Source organism: Falco biarmicus, chromosome 10 (assembly GCF_023638135.1).
Source record: "Falco biarmicus isolate bFalBia1 chromosome 10, bFalBia1.pri, whole genome shotgun sequence".
In the NCBI taxonomy this organism is placed as follows: domain Eukaryota; kingdom Metazoa; phylum Chordata; class Aves; order Falconiformes; family Falconidae; genus Falco; species Falco biarmicus.
In genome coordinates this window covers 15,330,668-15,353,274 of record NC_079297.1, presented here as the reverse complement: position 1 = coordinate 15,353,274, position 22,607 = coordinate 15,330,668, and the positions used below count along the sequence as shown (strand labels likewise).

The window sequence follows — 22,607 nt, the reverse complement described above, 5'->3', positions numbered from 1 at the left end:
GGGCACCATTAGCAGAACAGACCAGCTTATAGAGACTGAAACGGCAGTAAAACCAACAGAAGAAGAAACTCACCAGTGTCCTTGTGTAGCCGTTTATGACCATGTAGAAGCAGACACAACCAAAAACCCCAGCTGGCTTGGCAACACTCCATTGTCTTTGTGCTTTGTGAAAAGTAACTGTACGTGGTACGAACAGCACAATCTAACTTCAGGTTGTGCTTGCACAGCAAGATCTTTATCTTACACCTGTAGGCTGATCAAACTGAATTCCTTCGTTTGGGTCATGCTGCAGCATGGAGGACGCACCAAAGCAATTCAACAGCTTACCTGCTGGGCTTCCCCAGAACTCAGGAAATCTGTCAAAAGTATCAGGTAGGTGCACTTTATCTATAATGGTGGAAAAACCTGACACACTTTCCTAAAACAGACTTTTGAGTGCCAAACAGCTGCATCTGTGTGCCCCATCCTGTAACTGCTGTTACTGCTCTAGAAGCTAACTGTGAGTGATACTGCACTTTTCACTGCCAGTTTCAAAGAAATCCTCCCTGATCTCTTGTGAACATCAGAGCATACTCATACTTATCACAGCAGATGCATCTCTCTGAGTAAAAGACTCTCCCACTCTGGAAACTGGGAATTCTGAAGTCAAAATATTTGCTTTAATTTAAGATCTCCTGCTGATATGTGACACAAAACAGTCTTTGTGTCTATGTGAGAACAGCTATGGGCTCAAGCTCAGAATGGTTTTTTCCTCCCTGGTCTCCTAGGGAATAGGGAGAGGAACAGATATGAGAAGAGTATGTGGAAAGTTTGGAAAACCCCTGGTGTCCCATTAAAGAGACATTTCAAGTTACTCGACTGAAGCGTTTCATCTATCAGCAAGGTACTTTTGTCCACCAGTCACAGATTTACATCTTCAGTTTAATTGTTAACACCAACCCTGGCAACTGAAGAGCCAGGACCACAAAGATACATTGAAAATACTCAGGTTTTCAGAGATGGCCAAGTGAGAGAGGTGTCCCTTACCACCAGTGGCCACTGGGTATCCAGTACTTGGGTACACTTGAAACACTCAGCCCTACATCACATGCAGCACCCTAAAGAAAGTGCTGCTTCTTAGAGTAGGTGAGTGATCTTCAAGGGATCCTCTACATTCAAAGAAGCCTAAGAAACCTGAGACGGATCACCAGGTCCAGAGGAGCCCAATGCAATGGTGTCTGAGTTAGATCTACTGCATTTTAAGTCTTCTGGGATATGGCACTGACATTGGCACCATCTGAATTCAAACTCAGGTACTGTGTTACACCACCTGTTCTAACAGCAAGTAATGAGAAAGGGATTTGATATCTGACAGTTTGCCTAGCCTTACCCTATCCTGGCTTTACTGAGAAGATTCTGCTTTCCAGTGTGCAACTACTTCCACTGACTTCATGTGCTTAATAACATTAGTCCAGCTGCCCTCACCCTTTGACCCAAATGAGAGGGAATTAATTATGTTCTCTTGTAAAAACACCCAAAACCTGCAATGAGCTGCATGCAGAAAATTTAGTAGAAAGTTCTTTGACAGATGCCAAGTAAGAAGATGTCTTTAAACAAACCCTACTGTCTAACTTGCTCAAACACAGCTCGAATAATGTCCCCTTAGTTATTGTGATCAATTACCACAGAACTGTCACCAGTGCTAGGAGTAACTAAAACATGTGACAACACCACCCACTGCCAAACCACTGTAGAACACATGTAAAAAGAAGTATCTGGAGAAATGTGAGTGATATGTCAGCAGAATTACTAGCTGGGTAGGCTACATAAGTGTGCACTATATGACTTGGACAGCTGCCTTTCTGTTTTTTTCTTGCCTTTCAAAAAAACAGCGGGCTAAGTACCACCATTTCCAAACATCTGTTGTTTCAGCAAGAGAAGTTCAAAGTAGGAAGCTTTATTGCATACTGATTTCTCCCTGCCTAGAGGTTCAGCTTTCAGCCTAAAAAGATCACAGAGAGGCCTCAATTCATTCCAGTTACAGAAGATACCAATTATTCTTACAATTAAAGAGAATGCACAACAGAGAGATTGGTAGTCAAAGCAAGGCAGTGCTCCTGGAGTTCATGTCCTGTTAAGAATACCCATTTTAAACAGTGTACCTCCTGCAGTTGCTGGCTTCCACATCTGCATCTACCACAGGTAAAAGTTACAAATCAACATGCCGACTGAAAATTGAGTTATAATCCACGCTGTCTCTCCCCATTATACAAACAGCAGCGTAACAGGGCCAGTAACACCCTCTATGGTAATCCTGGGGCTGGAGCAGCAAAGTGACTTCCCAGTTAGAAGGGACAGCGATTCCCCAGGCTTTCCCTCCCCTTTCGTATTCACCTACACAGTTCCATCAGGATTTCCTTCATGTCACTGGCCTCCAGCCTCTTAGACTAACAAATCAAGAATCACAAAGTAATACAGTAGAAAATTAAGTCCTTCACATCTGCAACAATGCATAGATTACCACTTGGTCTATGCTCTCAGGCCAATGACTTAATACTTAATGTAAGAGATTCCCACCCCCCACCCAGCTGGAATTCTTTGCTCAAGTTTTTTAGACACAGAAAGAGAATGTTTGTCTTCAAACTTAGTAAAGAATCAGGTGTAATAGGAATCCAGTAGACCACCTTCTTTAAAGGGAACACAAAACTGTGTGAAAAAAGACTGTCCATTCCATGGCTGACTTCGCATGCCTTACGTGATGTCCTTCTTTCTTGGGGGCCGGTGTATATTTCTCACCACGCACTTCACCATCCATTCAATTCCCTCGTTCACTCCTTTGCTAAGGAAATAAGCAGAGAAGATTTAAGAAGAAAACCTAAAACACACCAACCAAGAACAAAAATGTAGCTCACGTAGTCCGTAACCGAGCCCTTACGAGAGCAAGTGAAGGCTTTCACGCTGCAGTTATTTACTGGCATTACGAGATTAGCTTCTCATACACACAAACAATGGGGATCTGTTTTCCTTCAATTCAGTATGTATCTCTTTTTTCTGATGTCTGTACAAGACTACATACAATTTAGTTAGTCATCAGGTCTGTGGAAACCTTGAAACGAACAAGCATCACACCACCTGACAGCTGGTTTGAGCTTCTTTTGCTACAAGCCTCAGGCTAGTTGTATCAGATCTTCCAATCCCGGCTCCAGCTCCGTAATCATCTGCACTGGGACCGCAAATCGGTGGGCTGTGCAGCTTCCCACCAGGACTTCCACAACTTACCGTTTTAGTGCAAACTCAAACAGAAATTTTGAAAGGGAATTCCACACAGATCAAAACTAGAAGTGTTTGTACAAAACCCACAACAACTGAAAAGGTGTCATTTCATGAGATTATTATCTAATACTTCTCTTCCAGTCAATGCTTAACCATTGTTCTTGTGGTCATTCACCTGCTTCATGGCACTTGATTCTTAGCAGTGCAGTCAACAGAGATTTTTCTCATGGCCTAAGAAGCTTTTCTTATCCTTTGCCGTAGCTTGTATAATAAAACAGATTTCTTGCTAGATTAAAAAAACAAGACATCTCAAAGTGCTGGATTCAGTACGGGCAGTAACTCAGACGAGTATTTCTAGCCATCTGGAACAGTACTTTTGACTTATGCCAAAGAGCACTTTTCACTCAAAGAACTGAAAGCATAACCAAAGTATTGCAAGAGTCAATGTGCAATAGGGAGGATATCAGGAATCTAGTGGGCTGGTCAAGGTCATGGCACGCAGCTGGGTGGTGTGTGGCTGCCCAGTGTCCCAAATTTTGATCTGGCCTAGTCATTGTATCTTAAATCACAGAGGTCCCCAGTGTACAAACACTCTTGGAGATTGTATCATCTACGTAACAAAGCTCATCTGCACGCCAAGAAATATGAAAGCAAGAGCGTAATTACACCACTACCAATGAAACCACTTTTTTCTCTGGCAGTGTCATAAACAGCTACATTTTCAACTGACATAAAAGCCAGGAGCAGCAGCAAGCCAACGACCGCAAAGGTTACTGTGTATGGAGAAGGCACGATAAAGGACAAGAATCAACAACTCCACGTGCTTGCAAGTCCCACTGCTCTCAGCCAACGGTACATTTTCAGCATGTTTCATAGGCAGGATTCACAGATGAAGTTACTGACCTGGTGCGAGTCCAAAGTTCACAGACAAGGTCTGTCACTGCTGGGAAGGAAGCACAGCTCCCTTTCAGGGGTTATGAGATCCTATAGCGCTGCTCTGCTTGTGCGGTGCCCTGCAGCTGTTCAGTTAACCAAAACACCACCCAGTCTCATGCTTACCCAGTAAGAGCAGAGCAGGCTTGCGTTAGGCAGTCTCTCTTCCCAATTTTGTTAATGCAGTCACTAAACGCTGTCTTGATGTCAGGTATTGAGAGACAAGTCTGCAAGGGAAAGCAAAGAAGAGCTTGATTTCTATGCCACAGGAGATGATGACCTTCTTCCGCATCCACAGCTCTGCATCAGTGAGGATGGTACAATGCTGTTAGGTTAAACCCCCCTCATGCACTAACAGAGCAAACTCACTTCTTTACATTCTAAAAAAATGAACATATTATTTTTTCACCGAAGACTATGTATGTATGTATGTCTATTTACAAAGCCTTTTAAAATGGTGTAACCTGCCAGAATCCCAGCTGACTCTTTGCCAGTGGCCTGGATCATGTCTCCCTACATGCACACTCTCAGAAAATGGCTTGGACGCTGATTTTTCCTAAGCTCTCAGCACATTCCTTGACACTAAAGGCATGGCTGCCCTGCACTTGATTGCATTTCACCTGCAGGAAAAAATGCTGACAGCACTGAATGCAGCACATTTTCTAATGCCTGGTGTCACTTTGCTCTTTATCACCGTCAGCTCTTGCACTTCTATAAGGCTGCTAGGAGATTGCTGGGAAATGGTTCTAAACTACACAAATGCATAAACATCCCAGCAAGCCAGTGCGTTACTTTCCTGACATAAATCCCAGTGTTACCACAAAACTTTTATTCTTGAAGTTACAAACACAACAAAAATACCCCTGCCCTACTGAAGTCTAGATTTGTGCCTTCCTCCCTGAACACGGGAAGCAGGGACAAGAAGAATCACCAGCCTTTAAATCCTTTTCTGATCTCGGTGCTCGCTTTTTCCTCAGAAGCCTTGGACATGCCATTTCAGCACTTGAGCTAGCCACAAGCCCAGCTTTCTTCCTCTCTCTGCAAAGACATTTTTTGGACCTTCAATGGATGGAGTAGAAGTATCAATCACCAGCCAGGCAGGCTGGCACCAAAGTCTGGTGGCCTTGAGACTTAAATACATGTTCTGGGCAAGTGTTTACTCAAATACCAAACCAGACCCTTGTGAGTCTTAAGGAATAGTCGAAGTGGATGTAGCCTTTGAAAGAACAGACTACTTGCAAACAGGAATTCAGTCTCCTACAAGTCTGTCGTCTTCTACAAGTCTGTCCCTTAAATTAGCAGGAAGATGGAAATTAATGATACCAGCTATCCATTTTGCAAAATACAGGTTCTGGAGAAATTACAGGAAACTACTGTGGGGATGACCATGTGACAAATAAGCAGGTTTCAGTGCTTTTAAGTCAGACGTACTAAGAAATGGGTTGAGCACTTTAACAACACCCAATTCACCCACTGCTCTTGAATCCAGGCTTGCAATTTGCCATGTGAAGGGCTTAGAATCCATTAGTTGTGCAACTTCTGATGACTCTACTTTCTTATGACCTACGTTGCATTTCAAACTCGCAGTTTCAATCAATGAGCTAGAAACTGTATCCAGAAACATTACTTACTTCATGGCACCAAAGCCCTAAAAACTTACTTCACCATTTCTGCCAAATTAAAAATCTGCAATTTATAAATATGAGCTGTCATCCACAGGATAAATAGTTAAATCAATTTAAAACCTAATCTAATACTAACTTTAGTGGGAGTCAGACTTGACTTGGAATTCATACCAGTAGGTCTGGAAGATGGGCAAGCAATTACTACCAAACAACCATTCCTTACAAGTTTGTAAAAGATGCTACTTTAGTTTTGGTGTAACGTTCACTGCCAAATAAGAAAGGCAGGTGCAACTGCCCCTTGATTTAAGCCAGAGCTCTAGGTAAGTCAATTACCCAACTACTACGAAGGAAGAAGAGCTGCATGTCAGTAATTTGAGCTATTTTTCATGTCATCACCTTTTTTTGACTTGGCAGCAGGAAGGTTAATCCCTAAGGCTGCTGAAACTGAGCGAATGTTTCTTGAAATATGCTTCAGGCTTATCACACCTTAATATCATAGTATAACAATTTCTCCTTTTCTAAATGATGGTATATTTTACAATCTTATTAAAATATATCTGAGAGAAAGTGTTCAAGGTAGGAAATAACAGCACAGAGCATAGTCATGCTGTCCTTTATTTCTATTTGCACAGGCCTGTGCAAAGCAGTCAGGCAACAGACTTCACAAAACCCACCAGAAGACCAATACCCCTGCACATACTCAGCAGCACAGGGATTCCACCTCCTTCAACTCATCCATCTTTAAGGCCTTTGAGAAGCTGACTTTTCCCAGTGCAGCTTACAACTGCTGTAGGCATTTTTTTCCCCCAGCTTCCAGAACCATAGAATTGTTTAGGTTGGAAAAGACCTTTAAGATAATAACTTCCCTTCCTCATGCTCTGGTATAATCGTGGCCTGCCCTAACTTCCACAGAGCTGTCCAGCCATTGCTCCCCACAGAAATCTGCCTCAGAGAGCTTTGCTTCTGAGGAGGCCTTGCACCATTTGCATTGTTTATAACAGGATGTCACTGCATCACAATACTACCCCTGTTCTGAGGAACATCTTTTTCCCCTTGGGATGAAATACATTAACACATGAGAGGCGATAGCACCCCTGAACTATCTATTCAGAGAAGCCTTGTTTTAGTGTTCAAGGGGAAGCCACAAACTGGAATCTCGTCCTACAGCAGAGGATGAGGCAGATTACCCGTCACTTCAACTAGGAGCATTTGAGCGTCTCGTGCTGGGGAGAAAATGTCAGCTGCGGCTTCCAAGTTCCCCTCTTTTCCACCTCCCTATCGACATTACAAAATATTTATTTACAGATGTGTTCTGTTTCACAACTGAAACCACATAAATCAAGAGCAAACTAGGGAAGCTGGATTCCTGATCACAAACAGCATACCATCACAATAATAAAATCCACAGATGACCTTTCTGGAGCAGTGTTATCTACCACACATTTCAGAGGAAACCCACACAACTTGACAAATCATACTTCTATCTCAACTTCCCCAAAAGAACGCACTGAAACCCATCTTTTCATGAAGGCTCTTCAAGGCCTGTTCTAGCCAGGACTGACCCGCCTGCACAACAAAATTCCTTTTATGAAGGGTTCAGAACAGCATTACCCAAATTAAGACTCAGGAATGGTACACCTAGGATCGTATCAAGCTGCAAAGGCTCCATTTCTGGAGTCACCTGCAGAAAAGCATGAGTGGCTGTTTTAGGCAAAAAAGGTTGCATTGCATCTTTTTTCGTCTGCCAGATCCACTGCAGGAAATACAGTGCTGCTGCTTGGTCTCATATCAGGATAAAACCTGACGTATAGGTTCTGCAGCCATCTCAAGAATAATCAATTGGCAGAATGGAATTAAAATATAAACAACAGAAAGGTGGATAGCCTAAGTAAAACTATTTAATAAGAAGTCTAACCAAGCTGACCCATGTTCAGTGCCACCTTTTTTTACAAGCTCATTTTAAATTACAACTTAGAGCTTGTTTAAATTAAATTGAGCTTATTTAAGCTGAAACTAATTTTACAGGGAAGCTGTGGCATCTCAAGCTGGAAATTAGAATGGTCATCACGCACAAGGCTTATTTTCTAACAACTGTATGGAAAACAGATAACACTATGAGTCATCAAATATATGCTGCTACTCAGCATGACTCCTCTCATTTTTCAAATACATGAATAGGCTTTCCAACGTTCTGGAGATTTCAAATTAAATTTCCAAAATTTACCTTAATATTCAGAAGGCAAAACTTCCTCCCAAAGACATCATACAACACCCAGTAATTTTCATATGCTATTTTTTCAGCTCCATTTTCCCAGTGTTTTTAATAGTGTTCCAAAACAAACCATTCTATCTTCCAGTTTTAACAGTTCATTGTACAGTTCAGAAATATATAGCTTTTATAAAACTTTTAACATCAAAATAGCAAATATAAATTCTTATTTTGCAGCGTTTTCTGCAGTGAACAGTAGCTGAGCCAAAGTGCCCAGCAGTTTCAAAAGCAGCATTCTGACTTGCAAGGGAGTCCACATGAACTATTATATATTAGACATTCAATTCCCCTATAAAGCAATAATCCCTTTATAAAACATACCAAACTCCCTCCCACAACATACACTTGACCCAGTCCTCTAATTAATTACAGAATGATTCAGTTTTGATGCCCCTGCTAAACACGGAGCATTCTCCTGGTACAAAAAAAAAGATCATACACAGTATTTAGAATTGGTATTTTGAAGTCCATGACTGTGTTTCATCTCCTGATATGGCCAAATACTGCTCGTGCTTGGCAGCGCTAAGTGGAGGCAATTTACCCCAGGGTAGTGGTGCCTATTAACAGCAGAATGCTTTTCTTTGAGGAATTTAGCATCAGGGCCAAAAAATCCTTACACTTTATGTAATTTCAGGCATTGAGTCAGAATTTTTGTTAGCTTACTGTGAGGAATGTAAACTTGAAAAAAAACAATAATTATTTCAGATGTACTACTTCTGATATATTTCACCACAAGTCTTCTGCTGGCCTTTCAAGATGTAATCATCATCTTTCATCTGCAAATACCAACAAGGTTAAGATACCGCTCATCCTCCCTTGTCATGATCCACATTAACAACAGAGGGATACTGGTGAGAATTCCTCACTACGATTGTATGTCTGGAGATCCAGAGCAGAAAAATCTCTAGCAATGATAATTCTGTAGCGTTCAACTTCCTTCCAGAGGTCTTTGATTCTGCTAGATCAGTGGAAGAGAAACATGCCTTCTAGTTTTCTAAACCTTGCTTAAGTGAACCTAAATAATTACTCAAAAATAAGCTATAGTCCCCTTAATGTTTTGTTAATAGCATTGATGTCTCTCTGCTCTGTGTCCATATCCAAGGTCACACTCTAGCAGTAGATCTCTAAATATACAATATAGGTATTTCTTAAAAATAGGCATACCTCCAGGCGGTACGGCTTTGCTAAGCTCTTGTTCTATGACTGCATAAATGTCCTACACCTATGAGCTGGTCCTGGACCCTCCAGAAAGGGCAAGGGGCCAGTCATAGTTTTTATCCTGAAAGCCTGTTTCAAATAACTCCTTTAACCATATAAAGAAGTCCACTTGTCCAACTTTTATTTCTTTAGTCTGGCTAGGGTGCCAGAAGAGCTGGCATTTGCAGTACGCCCATAACAAAAGATGCATATACAGCCATAAGGAAAACTGGAACAGCTTTCCAGGTCACTGCATATAGTTTATTTCTCAACAGCTGAAGGCAGGAGTGCAGACTGCTCCCTGCTGTAAAGCTGTAGTCTTGTGTGGTAATACAAGAGTTAATATTTTGGTTTCCACACAGAAAAGACAGTCAATTTCCCCACATACCAGAGATCACAGGGAAGTCAGGACCATAAATGAGCATTCTGTCTCAATCTCACACTGTCTTTTAAATGGAATTACATGTCTTTTATTTCTATAACTAGATAATCTTATGATCATCCAAAAAAAAATTGTCATACACACAAAGTGTAACCAAACCCTCCTTCAAAGCCAAAATTATTTCTATGGAAGTCTCAAGTATTTCCCACAAGTACACTCACTGAAGTAGGTGTAAAGTCCAGGGGGAGAAGCTGGGAAGTTTTTGCATACTTAAACAGATACTGATCACAGCTGCCAGGGCTGGTACTCCAAAATCTACTGAAGATCTCAGGCTCCATCTAGAGATTAATCACTCGAACTGCAGTACTGGAACTGCAGGTACAACGGGTGGAAAGGAGGAGGAAAACGTGCTGGGGGAGCACTTCAGTTTTTCCTGTGCTGGGGGAGATGAAGACTGGCCTGGGTGCGTTGCCTAAACAGTCACACTGTAGTGCCCACTGACTTGTCAAATACAAACGAAAAGTTTTGCATTTCTGGATGTACCAGAAAGAATTCAAATTATACTACCAAGAAAAGGCATTCCTTGCCATTCACTGCTGTCATAGATGGAATGTTCTAGGACAAACAGAATGTTTCAGTGATTAGATATTATCTGTTTATGGGAAATGGGCAGTATTGCTTCACATACATTTGTTGTGCTGTTCCCAGTAACAGTAGAGCACCATAAACAAAGTGCACTAAACATTCTTTTTCTGATCAACAGGAAAAAACAGTATCAAGATATCAAATCACAGTAAAGAAAGACCCACCACAGCTACATAGTCTGTTCTGTTTACATACAAATCTCAAAACAGCTGAGACTGATGTGCCTGTAGTAAGCCGATTTATGCTTTGGAGGAGCATGGAGGAGAAAGGAAAAAAAATAAAAACTAAATTCAAAGCAATTATTTACAGCAGTGGGAAAGCACCACAGGATCAGACCACGAATGTATAACAAATTTAACATGCATGCAGAGCTCACCTTTCCAAGGCTTATTCACACACGTAAGAAGTAAATCTGCAATAATCTTACCTCTACATCCTGCTTGTTAGCTAACACCAGAATGGGAACCCCTTCCAGAGCTTCGCTAGTAATCATCTTTTCTACAAAGCAAAGGAACAGAAACAAAAACAGAGGTTTAGCAAATTCAGGAAGATAAAAGTTGTGCAAATGCCTGACAGACTATCTGGACACAGGGACTGAAGCAAGAGGCTCCTTCCTGCATTAGTTTCCTTAGATACAAACTTCCAGATCTATTTTCTTCAAAGAATTTTTTTCCAGATCAAACTCCAAACTTTATTTTGATCAACAAGCATGTTGCTGAAAATTAATGAGGTGATAAATACAGAATAAGAAATAAAAATTTCAAAATCATTAGCATAAGCACAGAAAGAGATTCAAGATCATTATAGGCAACAAAAGAGTCCTGTGTTACAGACAAGACAGACTTCAACAAAAAAGTGCAGAAGTGCTACAGATGTGTCACCAACAGGCCACACAGCTTACTTCAAGGACACAGTAACAGTCATGACAGTAACGAGAGAACTGTGCCACAGTACATTGTGACACCACAGTACAGCTAAAACACAAGGTACTCACCAAAAGCTCTTTTAGATTCCGAGAGCCTCTCCTCATCAGTGGAGTCAATAACATAGATCACTCCATGAGATTCAGCGTAATACTGAAAGGATAACACAAGTATTAGTGTATCTATCTGCTAGGACCATTTGTTCCTCTTTCTGATTTTTTTTTTTTAATTCAGTATAATGTGGATAAACATGGAAGAAATCAACCAATTAGTACCAGCTGTCTTTGTATTATTTGTCTGGAGAGAAGAGTGGCACAGAGAATACATTGCCTGTTCTGTTTGCAGGCCTACTGAATACAGCAGGTGAAAAAGCTTCTCTCTGCTGACAAAACCCCAGATACAGGTTGATAATTTGCTGCCTTTAAATAATAATGCAAATATTAAGCATTATCACTGCTAAACTTGCTAGTTGAATGTCTGGAAAAGTGTTGATGCTAAATACCAATAAGCTTGTATGGTTACTAAATGATCAGACTGCTTCAATTCTAAGAGATCAAAATATTTATAAAAGAAAAAAAAACCACCAAAAAACATCTGCTACCTTGTCCCAAAGAGACTGTAGTTCCTCCTGTCCACCAAGATCCCAGAACATTAGCCGAGTTTTGCCAACATCAATAGTACCAACTAAGGGAAAGAAGAAAAGATAATCAAATGAAAACTAAAGGCAGTCCCTAAAGCACAAACACCTGTGCATCCCTCTAAGAAATCTGGGGTAGAACAGTCTTCCAGAGGAACAAATCACATAGAGTGGCTACACTCTACAACTGAACAGTACCTTCGCAAAGGGTGACCACTAATGTCAGAGTCATATCAGTGCAAATAATATCAGAATGAGGCCCATGAACCAGTGAAATTTAGCTTAACCTCGGAGCGTAGCACTGAGATGAGATACTTGGGTTTTTAACATTTCAAGGCTTTTTCCTCATAAGCTAAGAAAGCCTATTTTATTTTCTTACAGAAGGACGTGGGGAGCTTGGAGATATGATCCCTACTTCTACAACTATGTTGCCCTTGTCAATTCTTAAATATTTCAAACAAGAACCAACTGTTGTCTAACTGTGCAGGAAAGCTGAAAAAAATCCAAACAGATTTACTTACTGTTTAAGCCTACAGTGGTTGTGATTTTGGACAAACTCATCCCTTTGTAGTTCTTGTTAAATCGAGTTTTAGTTTGTTCAAGGAAGGTCTGAAAAGGAATAAGAAAAAGTATTTACTCTCAAATATTTTGCTGGCTGGGGTAATGCTAACCCAAACCTGCTTTTTCATTTCTGCAGAATCCTCTCCAACAGATACTGCCCTACCTAACCCTGGAACAAACCACTCTTCTTGGTCCCTATTTTAGCAAGGGAAGAAGGGATGATCACAGGTGATTATGGGATTAACAAAGCCTCACCTACATCCCTGAAAGCTTATGCTAAATTTAAGTAAGAGGGAAAAGTTGATTCTTTGGTGTAACATCACTAAAATAACTCACAATACAGCCAAAGAAAGACTGACCTGTCTGTTGGAAGTTTTATCTCTGGAGGATGTTTAGAACTGCGTGTGCCTTCCACACAGTTGTTAATAAACAGCACTTACGGTTTTACCAGCATTGTCCAAACCAAGGATCAAGACGCAGTACTCATCCCTCTGGAACATGTATTTATAGAGTCCAGACAGCAGAGTATACATCCTGCTCCTGAAACAAGTACAAGGAAATCATTAACAAACAGGTCACTTCCAAAAGTCTCTCATTCCACAATACAAGTTCTTCCCAACACCAGACAGATAAATGATATTATTATTTTGTCAATAACTCTCATAGCGAGGCAATCCCAGGACAAATCACAGATCCAAAAGAGACCACACAAATGGCTCAAAATGAAATTTTCAAATGCATACAAGTGAGGCATTATTTTCCAAAAAGCCTATCCTCTGTTTCTGCACATAGTGCCCAGCATCCACTGCAAACTCAGCCCTCATTGGAAAACTACCCTGTCTGCTTTGGGGCTTAAAGGAGAGCCAAAGAAGAGCTTGAATGCTTGTTGCAATACACGTAAGACCCAAAGAAAATGAAGCCAACTTCATACAAATACACAGAACAGGTATTTTGAACAAGAATGTACAGGCTGGTCCCCCACTCCCTGTTCCTGATCCATATAACAGTATCATGGGAGCTTTAATAGTCAAACAAGAGTGCAGTGTATCCAAAAGGTGCATAAGACCCCCTACTTATCTTAATTTAAGCCTTACCCAGCAACAATCTTGTTACAGTATCCACCATACAAGTGTTTTGTCATCTTAGAATGCCATGAAGACAAAACAGGCCAGTCAGCTAGGCAAAAGCACAAGACTGAGAATCAGGCAAGGCGACACCGACACCTGCAGAAACCCACACTTTTTCTGTTGGCACATTTGCAACCAAGGCAGAGAAGACTTGCCAAGATGCAGGAAGTACTGGTACCAAGCACTACAGCTGACTCACACAACATTGCAACAACTCTCCCGTTTGAACACAAAGAGAACCTCAAGGCAAAGACTTTGAGAGGCAACTGTCCTTAAGCAAGTGTGAAGGTAAGCAATCACTTTGAAGTCAAACGCTGCTACCTACAGGAAAGGAAAAAGCGTTCTGGACCAGAAGTAAGGGATTTCTCAGGCTGGGGCACTCAGCGTGAGGACAGGACACCTCGGGGCACAGGGGCTTTGCCTCCCCACAGGTACAGGCCGAGCGAGTGGGGACCCTTCATCCCCAGCTCTGCAAGAGGCCCAGGCTGGGCCCCCCCCTCCGGCCCGCTCCCCCTTGGGGCCAGCAGGTGATCCGAGCCATGCCCAAGCACCGCCTCGTTTCCCCTAGACCCGGGAGATCCCCCTCTCCTCCCCCTGCCACGGTCTGACAGGGCAGCAGGGGGAAACCGACCCTCCCCGCCATTTCCCCCTCACGGCCCGCGGCCAGGTCCCGGGACGGGCTGGGCCGGTGCCGCCTCCCAGGCCCGCTCCAGGCCCAGCCGTGCCCTGCGGGCCCCGCCGCGGCCCCTGACGTCCGACGGGCGCGGAAGGCGGAGGACCGCGCCCGAAACCCGCGGCCCCTCACCAGCTACCGGAGACACCTCCCGCCAGGCAGCTCCTCAACGCTGCCCACCGGCCCGGGCCGCCGGCGCCGTCCCGCGCGGGGCACTCTGGGAAGTGTAGTTCTCGCGCCGCGCCGGGCGGAATGGCGAGGTGGTGCGCGGACTACAAATCCCAGAATGCCCTGCAGCACGGCCCGCCGGGGGACACCGAGTGCGCAAGCGCAGTAGAGGGACGGTCTCGCCGCTGAGTGGCGTAACGCGCTGGCCGGGGAAGCCGGAAGTGGGGCGCGGGGGGCCGGAAGCTGGTGGGTGTCATGGCGGCGGCGCTCTAGGGGAAGGGGGAGCTGAGGGGTGAGTGGGGCGGCTGAGACAGAGTCAAGTTGGGGAGTTGCTGGCAGCCCTGTGGTGGAGGGGTCGCGCCGCCAGTGACCAGGCTGCGGGAGGAGCGGTACCGTGTGTGAGCCCGGCGCGCTCCAGCGGGCGCCGTGGCGGGGGAGGGCAGGGCCTGGCCTCCCCTTGGCCTCCCTCATCGCCTGTCGCCGCCCGTTTGCTGCAGGAGCTTCGACCTGGTTACTTCCGAGGGAAGAAGCGAGGCGGCGGGGTGGATGGTAGCTTCTGCAGACAAGGGCTTGTTATCCAAAAAGTTGCTCGTCTTAAGTAAACATTTCGAATGTGTTGTGAGTTCCCGGAGAGAACACAGTTAAACACACCTTTTTTTTGCTGATAATGGATGAAGAGAGTCTGGAAGCAGCAATTCAGAGCTACAATGCCCAGCTGCAGCAAGTGGAGCTGGCTTTAGGGGCAGGCCTGGACCCCTCACAGCAGTCGGACTTGATTCAGTTGCAGGAAGATTTGAAGCAGCTGATAGAACTGACCGAGTCCAGCCTGGTGTCTGTTAGAAAGAGCAAACTTCTGGCTACTCTAGATACAAATGCCTCCTCCTCATCCTCTCCAGTAGGCCTTCTGGAGCAGGACACCCACCCAGACAGTTCTGCGCAGGATGAGGAGTATGCTGCTTTTAAGGAAGCCATTGCTGAGCTTGGAACTGATGAGAAGCCTTCAGCTAATAACAGTGAGATATCATCAAAGAGAGATGAAGAAACTGATGACAAAAGTGAATCAAAGTACAGTGAAGAAGAGGTGGAGTCTGACAGAGAGGAGGGGGAGGAGGAATTGAGCGGAATGAAGGTTAAAGCCCCCTACTACAGCTCTTGGGGGACCCTGGAGTACCATAATGCCATGATTGTGGGGACAGAGGACTTAGAAGACGGCAGTGCAGGAGTCAGAGTGCTGTATCTCTATCCGACTCACAAGTCATTGAAGCCGTGCCCGTTCTTCTTGGATGACAAATGCAGATTTAAAGAGAACTGTCGGTAAAAAAGAAAAAGGGGTGGGAGGGGGCTTATGTCCTTCCCATAGCTAACGGCCTTGTCACTCAAAGAGTTAAACCTTTGAGTTTGTACCGTTTGGCTTTTTTACCCAATGAAATTTTGCCTTTTTGTTTATGTTTTAAAAATGTGTTATGGTAAGCATGGCATCCCTTTGGCTGTTTTCTTTAGCAAATGCAGAGATTAAATGGAAGATCCCATGGGAAAGTTGCAGAGATTTTACATAATCAGTCGAGTGGCTAAATTAATAACCAATTAAGTATTTTAAAATAAAACACCAAAGCTTGTCTGTCAATAGTACATACATTGCAGTAGAGTCTCCGTCTTTGGAGGAAGTTGGCCCAGAGACCCACAAAAGTGTGACCCTGTTTATCTCAAAAGACCTGTGAACTTTTTTGCTGAATGTGTCACTAGGAAGGAGAGCTTAAGTCTGGGGTAGGATGCGGTCTTTGTTACGTGATATAAATAATGTTTTAAGGTGAAAAATGAATAACCTGTGTAATTGAAATAATGCACGATAAAATTTCTGTAACTACTGGTGAAGACATCACTGCTGACAACTTCTTCGCATTTCCTTTAAGGCAGGAAGCAATTTTTATTTCAAGCCTGCTGAAATGAGATGGAGATAATTCTTCTTCTGCCTCCTCTGGCAGGTTTTCACACGGGCAAGTGGTGTCTGTGGAGGAGCTTCAGCCATTTCAGGAGCCCAATCTGAGCACGCTGGAGGTGGGCTCAGCCTGCCTGGCGAAACACAGCGATGGAATATGGTACACTGCAAAAATAACTGGTGAGTCGTGTTTGAGTGTGCTTTGCCAGGATTCTGTGTGGAATATGAAGGCTGATGTTTATGTGAATATAAGACTTGACTATTTTGGTTAATGACAGAAAAACATCAGCTATGTAGCTGCAGCCCTAAACTGAAAATCTTGACATAGCTGAGAAAACATTCTGAATTTTGTCAGGCTTGGGAAGGGAATAGTCTGGAAAACAGGAAAGTGTTAGACAAAAAGGAGACATACAGAGCAGGAATGTGGAAGGGATATGACTATGTGGTCATTATCTGCCCCAGAAGGGAAGAAGCAGGTATTGCAGGAATTTGCATGCATATTAGGTTAGAATTGCAATAATCTGCTCCTGTTTAACCAAAAGACATGGAAGCTGGCCCTGCCTATCACCTGCTGATACAAGCTTCCCCATGTCTTGGGAAGAGTGAGGGTTTATTCTCTCTTTTCATATTTCTTTGACTGTTATTAGGTCACAGAGGAGCAGGTCTAACCTCTTTAATTCCATTTCTCAACAGCCCATCTTTCTTCATTTTTAGAAATAAACCTTTAAGTATCAACATAGGCATTGTGGAAATAGCTTTTCACTGCAGTGGGTGCTTCTCTGTCCGAAACAGAAATCTAAAGCACGAAGATAAGCCAGCATTTTTTAAACCACACGTTCCTTGTGCCTTCCCCCTTGCCTGTGTCATTCCACTGGAGCCAACTCTGTTTCTGAAAGCCCTCTGCCAGCTGCGCATTGGAGACTTACGGGAACTCTTGTCCTTGCTTTCCCTTCTGTAGACATCGACAGTGGTTACTACACTGTGAAGTTCGATTCCCTGCTGCTCAAGGAAGCTGTTGTGGAAGGAGATAGTGTCATTCCCCCGCTGCGAAGTGAAGATGGTGCCGAATCTGCTGAGTCTGATGAAGACAGTGTTGATGATTCTGGTTATGCTAAAGGTAAGAGAGCGGGGACGGTGTGAGCAAAAGTGACTTGTGATCTACATCTGCCTTTCTCTGGGACCTACTGGATTACTTTCCTGGAGCTTTCATTAAAAGTGTCTCACCTCTGATGAAAGAATAACTAATCTCTTTATGTGTTGCTGAAAGATAGAGAATGGGAATTAGCTATTATGTTACAATTGCAAATGAAAATACTTGGTTTATGCAGATGACTGGGCCAGCAAAGGTTGAAGGTTTCTATGGGAACTTCCAACACGTGAAAGAACAGGGTGTGATGTTTTAGTGCTGAGTTCCCAGCTCTGAGTCTGTTCTTTATGTGACTGGCTGACGAGTGAATCGGGAGACTTCCTCATCTCTGGGAGCTCTGTGGAGTTCCATGACACAAGAGTACAAGAGTAATTTTGCGTGTTTGATCCTTCCAGTGCCTTGATGAGGTCACAGGAGCAGCCATGCCCTGTTTTATTATTGAAAGCTGACACAGAGAGAGCCCAAGTGACTTCTTTGAGATTACTCTGTCCCTGCGCTAGTAGCACAGTTAACGTCACAGGGACAAAGTTGAGTCCTAGAGCTCTTTACACTTAGCCTAATAGAGGTTATTAGATCCTAATAACACAGCATTAGCATTGTGGCCTAGAGGAGCTTCATACCAGAGACATGAGCTAGAGGCACAGAATAAGTATTACCTGCCACTGTGCCAAATTTTACTCTAATGGTTTATGTCGGCCTGTATCACCATCCTAGAAGGAAGGAAAGGAAGCGTAAAACTTCTGGATGGTTCTGCCTGGAAGTGTGAGATGGCATATGCATTGAATCAAGTGAGAGCTCTCATTTAAGTGACTCGCTATACAGTGTTCATAAAAAGTGGCAGCTCAATAGGAACTAATTAAGGCTGGAGGATTGTTTGAGTGATTCTAGGGTGGGAGAAGTATATTGTACTGCCTCCTGAGGGGTTTTCATGCCATGGGTGCCCCGGATGAAGCATTTGTGTAGAAGCTTTGGGTTTGTGTTTCACTGTTTCTTCTATTCTGTGCCACAGTGATAGATTCAAGAGTTCCAGAGAACGGGGAGTGGACTCCTGCATGCAGTTCCTCTTTTGGTGGCTGGGAAGCCCATACTCGTGGTATTGGCTCCAAACTGCTTGTTCAGATGGGATACGAATTTGGAAAAGGTAAGGGGAGAAGGCGGTCCTGCTGCTGTGAGAGCCTGACTGCTTGGTGGATCCTAAAACTAGTTAAGAAAAATAAGATTTTGGGTAGACCTGTAACTTCTCTGTGCTGAAGGGCCTGTCAGATAAGGCTCAAGCTGTGTGATGAATCACAGCTGCGTTAGAAGGCAAGAAGGGATAACTTAATTGAACTACAGGTATATGTGTGCACCAGCCCCTGTATGGCCATAGCAAAAATTGGAGGCATTTGGAGCCCTGGTCAAGTTCATGATTAAAGCCATGAGAACTGTCATATGAAATGTTCAAAGGCTTTAGGTAGAAGGGAACTGATCTATGAAGCTTCTGATGTCTGCGTTAAAGCATCTCCTGGCTCAAGACACAGACTTCAAAGCCTGCTGAACTAGCTTCTTGCTACACAAATTGTATTGAGCCTTGGGGGCTTTAGGAGGGCAGTCTGCTGCTTGCATTTGTCTATAGTTCTCCCAGAGGAACCAAACCAGTTTTAGGAAGAACCTGGCTTGAGAAGCTGAGAATGTGAGGGCTGAACCTAGTTTCACAGAAACTGGCCTGATGAATGGCCTCGGGCTTTTTATCCCGTATCTTTTGCTGTAGAAGGCTCCTGTCGTAGCGTCTGCATCCACTGTGCCGGGGCCTTCGCCGCTCCCCTTGACTTGGGTGGTAGCTGGGGCCCTCTGTACCTCAGAAGCCCGTCTGCTTGTTCTAAGCTTGTCACTGTCAACATGAGCTTGTGGTGGGAGGTGATTTGGAGAGGGGATGTCCTCACTTGCAGTATTCTCTTGGTGTCTCTCCTCAGGGTTAGGGAAGAATTCTGAAGGCCGAGTGGAGCCAGTGCAGGCTGTGGTACTTCCTCGAGGGAAGTCCCTTGACCAGTGTGCTGAGGTGCTTCAGAAAAAGAAACAGGGGAAGCTGGACCCAGGCAAATCAAGGAAATGCCGAGCAAAGGGGAACAGCTGTGGACAGTCCCCCGCGGGCAGCCGTAAGCCTTCCCACAATGTGTTTGACTTTTTGAATGAAAAACTGCGAGGGAAGAGTACCGGGGAGAAGGCTGGAGGGATGGCAATGCCAGAGAGGAACAGCAAAGAGATCTACCACGCTAGCAAGAGCACTAAGAAAGCCCTGAGTGTCCACCTCTTCCAGACGATGGAGAAGATTGAACAAACACAGAAGGATATCAGAGGAATCCAGCAGGCCCTGGCACGCAACATTGGGCGGTAGGAAAACATTCTGTTTGGGACTGCAGGATGAGCTGAGGATTCTTGGCACTTCTGGGAAGGGGTGGCCTTGAAATGAGGTATAGGAGGAACAAGTGAAACATCTGGATGAGACCTAAGGGGGAGTGGGGGAGAGGGACTTTTAGTGTGTGCTTCACACCAGTCTGGACACCGGCAGGTGCGCCTGGGGTTCTTTGGCTGGAATTCAGGCTGTGGCAGAGGGGGGCTCTCTGCAGAAAGGTACCGGAGTCCTTTCCTTCTCATGGCCATCCCTGCCGCGTTGCTGTTGAGCATCGCAGGAGTACATTTTCTAGCCCAGACTGTGCTGAGCATCGGGTTCTTCCTGGCTTTCAGCAGGTCACTTGCACTTATCCCACAGGAAAGGGCAAACCCTCCTGGGGTGATGACAGTCCTTTGATCTTACCGTGCAGGATGACATTGCTGTAATACTTTTTGCTTTCAGGCACAGCATTGCTACAGCTCAGCTGGAGGAGAAGCTGGCTAATGCACATAAACAGCTGGGGCAGCTGCAGGCCCAGGAAGCCAGCCTGCAGCGGGAGCAGAAGAAAGCAGACACGCATAAGAAGATGACTGAGTTCTAGTCTCTGAGAAAGGCGTTTGGCTGCAGTGATTGTCCTTCCAAGTCAGGCCCGGTGCTCGTGGCCTCAGAGCCTGGCTGAGCCATCCTGCTCCTCTGGGCCTCAGGCTGCCCAGCCTGAAAACTGGGCTGAAAAGCAGCAGTTTCTAAAACTAGGTGGTTCTGAGCTCTGCGGGGAGGGGGAGAGGTGTGCATCCGTCCAGCCCTGCAAGCATTCAGTAAGCCTGAGCCTTGTATAAGGACTAGCTACAAGAAATACGATTCTCTGTTCTCTTGCACACTTTTTTCCTCTGTTATCCCTGTGGTGGCACCTCCTTCCAGAGTCTGTAGCTACTTGGGTGATAACGTCGCTGGCTGCGAACTGGCTGAGGAGGGGCTTTGAAAGCCCCACATCCTGCCATCAACTGTGGCTTGCGTTTGCAGCCAACTGACGAATGCAAGTGGAGGCAGGGTCCCGAGCACATTCTGGTGAAGCAGAAAAGGCTTGTACTGGGTGAAAACAACAAAGGCAAGTTGCTTCAGCTGCTCTCTACCTTCTGGTTTTTGCTGTGGGCTTTGTCTGAGAACCCATTGCTTTGGGGAGCAGTTCCTTGTAGCCCTGGTGTAAAGAATAGACAGAAAGCTGGCAGCTTGGAGGTTGGTAATAGTGGTCTCACGCATCAGGTTTCATCAGTTTGACTGTAAGAGTATCCCAGGACATGCTGTAGCCTAACTCATTGACTTGGCATGGAAAGCTGCGTGGTTCCGCAAGTAGCGTGCCAAAGCTGGGGGAGTGTAACACAGCAGAGTAATGGATCCTCAAACCTCCTAGCTGGGAACAAATCCCCAGGGAACCTTACGATTTTTGCCATCATTACTTGAGTTTTTCTGTCCTAGATGGCTCATCAAACGCAGGTCCTCTTACTGAAAATCCTCAGGGCCCAGATGCTGGATGAGCACAAAGATCAGGAGGTCTGTATGTGCCCAGCATGCAGCCCTGCCTGTGGGAGAGCGTCAGGCTATGCTGGAAGCAGGCCAAGCAAGAGAAGTGCCCTTCCCTGCAGCGTGGAGAGTCTTTGGACAGGAAGGATGTCTTTTCCCTAGGTTATATTCTGCGTTGGCGGCAGGCAGTCCTTGCCCCAGAGGAGATGGTGGTTTGTCAGACTCCGTTTCTGGTGGGACTTGTGCATTGTAATTGCTTTTAGAAAAAAAATAATAATTGTTTGCAGTTTCATGCCAGTATCTTAAAGACACATTTTTCTTTTAATTTATCTATTTCCTTTTCTTCTGAGTCATTTTTCTAATGAAAAGTTTTGCATCTTTAGTACCGCCTTTTTTATCTGTTCCCAAGCAACTTCTAGAGCTGTTGGCCTGGGCAGGGCTGCGCCTACTGGTAGAGTCAGGCTGCCAAACTAACCAGAAAATCTAAGGCTGAAGGAGATACGATCAGACCTGTTCAAGTCATGTGGGATTTAGCATTGCTGCAGACACATCTCAGAAAACACAGAGTAACAGCAAAAGTAAACAAGATTAACGTCTTCAGGAAACCTGTTACAAGTGACTCTCCTGAAGAGCGCTTGGATCCTGCTATGATAAGCACTGTGTAGATGTGCAAGGTGGCGTGGGCTGCCTTGAGCACTTCAGCATCTATCAGTTTCTAACTAAATCAGCTGTATCATCTTCGTTGTTCTCAGTTCATGTTCACACACTCGGCTTAACTTAAGGGTTTAACGATGGTTGCTCAGTGCCCTTCCCTCGCAAATGAGTGTTTATTTCCCACACTCAAACGTTGGGTGGTGACAAGGATTGATGTGCCCAGCTAAGCATGGGTGCTCGCTGAAGTGGCCCATGACAGCTGAGCTGAGCTGGGCTGAGAAATTTCTTGGATTTGTTGTGTTCTCTGATGCTATTTAACACCGTCATCTCTTTCAGAATTGGGTCTCTTAGCCCTGTGTCTCAGCTAAGTCGTGTTTTGACCTTTCCTTGGGATTTCCACAGCCTTACTTGTCAGACTCCTACTCAAATGGCTGCTGCCTCCCACCCAAGACAGTTCACGTCCCTGTGAATAAAGTTGATTTTTATTTTTCCCCCTCTGTCCTTGTAAGGCGTTGTTCTTTTGCAAGGTGGTGATGATCTGTGGTGACCTATTCTTTCCTTATATTCCCTGCGGGCAGAGAGCTGCAGC

At 44.6% G+C, this 22,607-nt stretch overlaps 2 protein-coding genes across 4 annotated transcripts; one reads left to right on the top strand and one right to left on the bottom strand.

Moving 5' to 3' along the window:
- Window positions 1-1,920: 1,920 nt before the first annotated feature.
- On the bottom strand, window positions 1,921-14,434 carry ARFRP1 (ADP ribosylation factor related protein 1). Of its 3 annotated transcripts, XM_056354623.1 has the most exons (9): window positions 14,357-14,418; window positions 12,865-12,964; window positions 12,385-12,472; window positions 11,828-11,910; window positions 11,298-11,379; window positions 10,731-10,801; window positions 4,312-4,412; window positions 4,156-4,195; window positions 1,921-2,818 (listed from the first exon to the last, which is right to left on the bottom strand). In XM_056354623.1, exons 2-8 carry the CDS (start codon window positions 12,955-12,957, stop codon window positions 4,174-4,176), a joined length of 540 nt encoding a protein of 179 aa, XP_056210598.1. In that variant the 5' UTR covers window positions 12,958-12,964; window positions 14,357-14,418; the 3' UTR covers window positions 1,921-2,818; window positions 4,156-4,173. The 3 variants fall into 3 exon arrangements, with proteins under 3 accessions (XP_056210598.1, XP_056210596.1, XP_056210597.1); XM_056354621.1 differs by lacking the exon at window positions 4,156-4,195 and having other exon boundaries at window positions 14,357-14,434; XM_056354622.1 differs by lacking the exon at window positions 4,156-4,195 and having other exon boundaries at window positions 14,373-14,425.
- A 256-nt stretch (window positions 14,435-14,690) lies between these two features.
- ZGPAT (zinc finger CCCH-type and G-patch domain containing) lies at window positions 14,691-22,515 on the top strand. Its single transcript, XM_056354373.1, has 6 exons — window positions 14,691-15,706; window positions 16,375-16,508; window positions 17,287-17,445; window positions 18,485-18,616; window positions 19,428-19,845; window positions 20,309-22,515. Exons 1-6 carry the CDS (start codon window positions 15,060-15,062, stop codon window positions 20,445-20,447), a joined length of 1,629 nt encoding a protein of 542 aa, XP_056210348.1. The 5' UTR covers window positions 14,691-15,059; the 3' UTR covers window positions 20,448-22,515.
- Window positions 22,516-22,607: the final 92 nt, after the last annotated feature.

Coding starts and splice junctions, on each gene's coding strand:
- ARFRP1 (XM_056354621.1), bottom strand. CDS start 12,957: ATGTATACTCTGCTGTCTGGACTCTATAAATACATGTTCCAGAGGGAT. Junction 4,413..10,730: donor CTAACAAGCAGGATGTAGAG/GTAAGATTATTG, acceptor TTTCCCTTGCAG/ACTTGTCTCTCAATACCTGA. Junction 2,819..4,311: donor GCCTGCTCTGCTCTTACTGG/GTAAGCATGAGA, acceptor TTATTTCCTTAG/CAAAGGAGTGAACGAGGGAA.
- ZGPAT (XM_056354373.1), top strand. CDS start 15,060: ATGGATGAAGAGAGTCTGGAAGCAGCAATTCAGAGCTACAATGCCCAG. Junction 17,446..18,484: donor TGATTCTGGTTATGCTAAAG/GTAAGAGAGCGG, acceptor TCTGTGCCACAG/TGATAGATTCAAGAGTTCCA. Junction 18,617..19,427: donor GGGATACGAATTTGGAAAAG/GTAAGGGGAGAA, acceptor GTCTCTCCTCAG/GGTTAGGGAAGAATTCTGAA.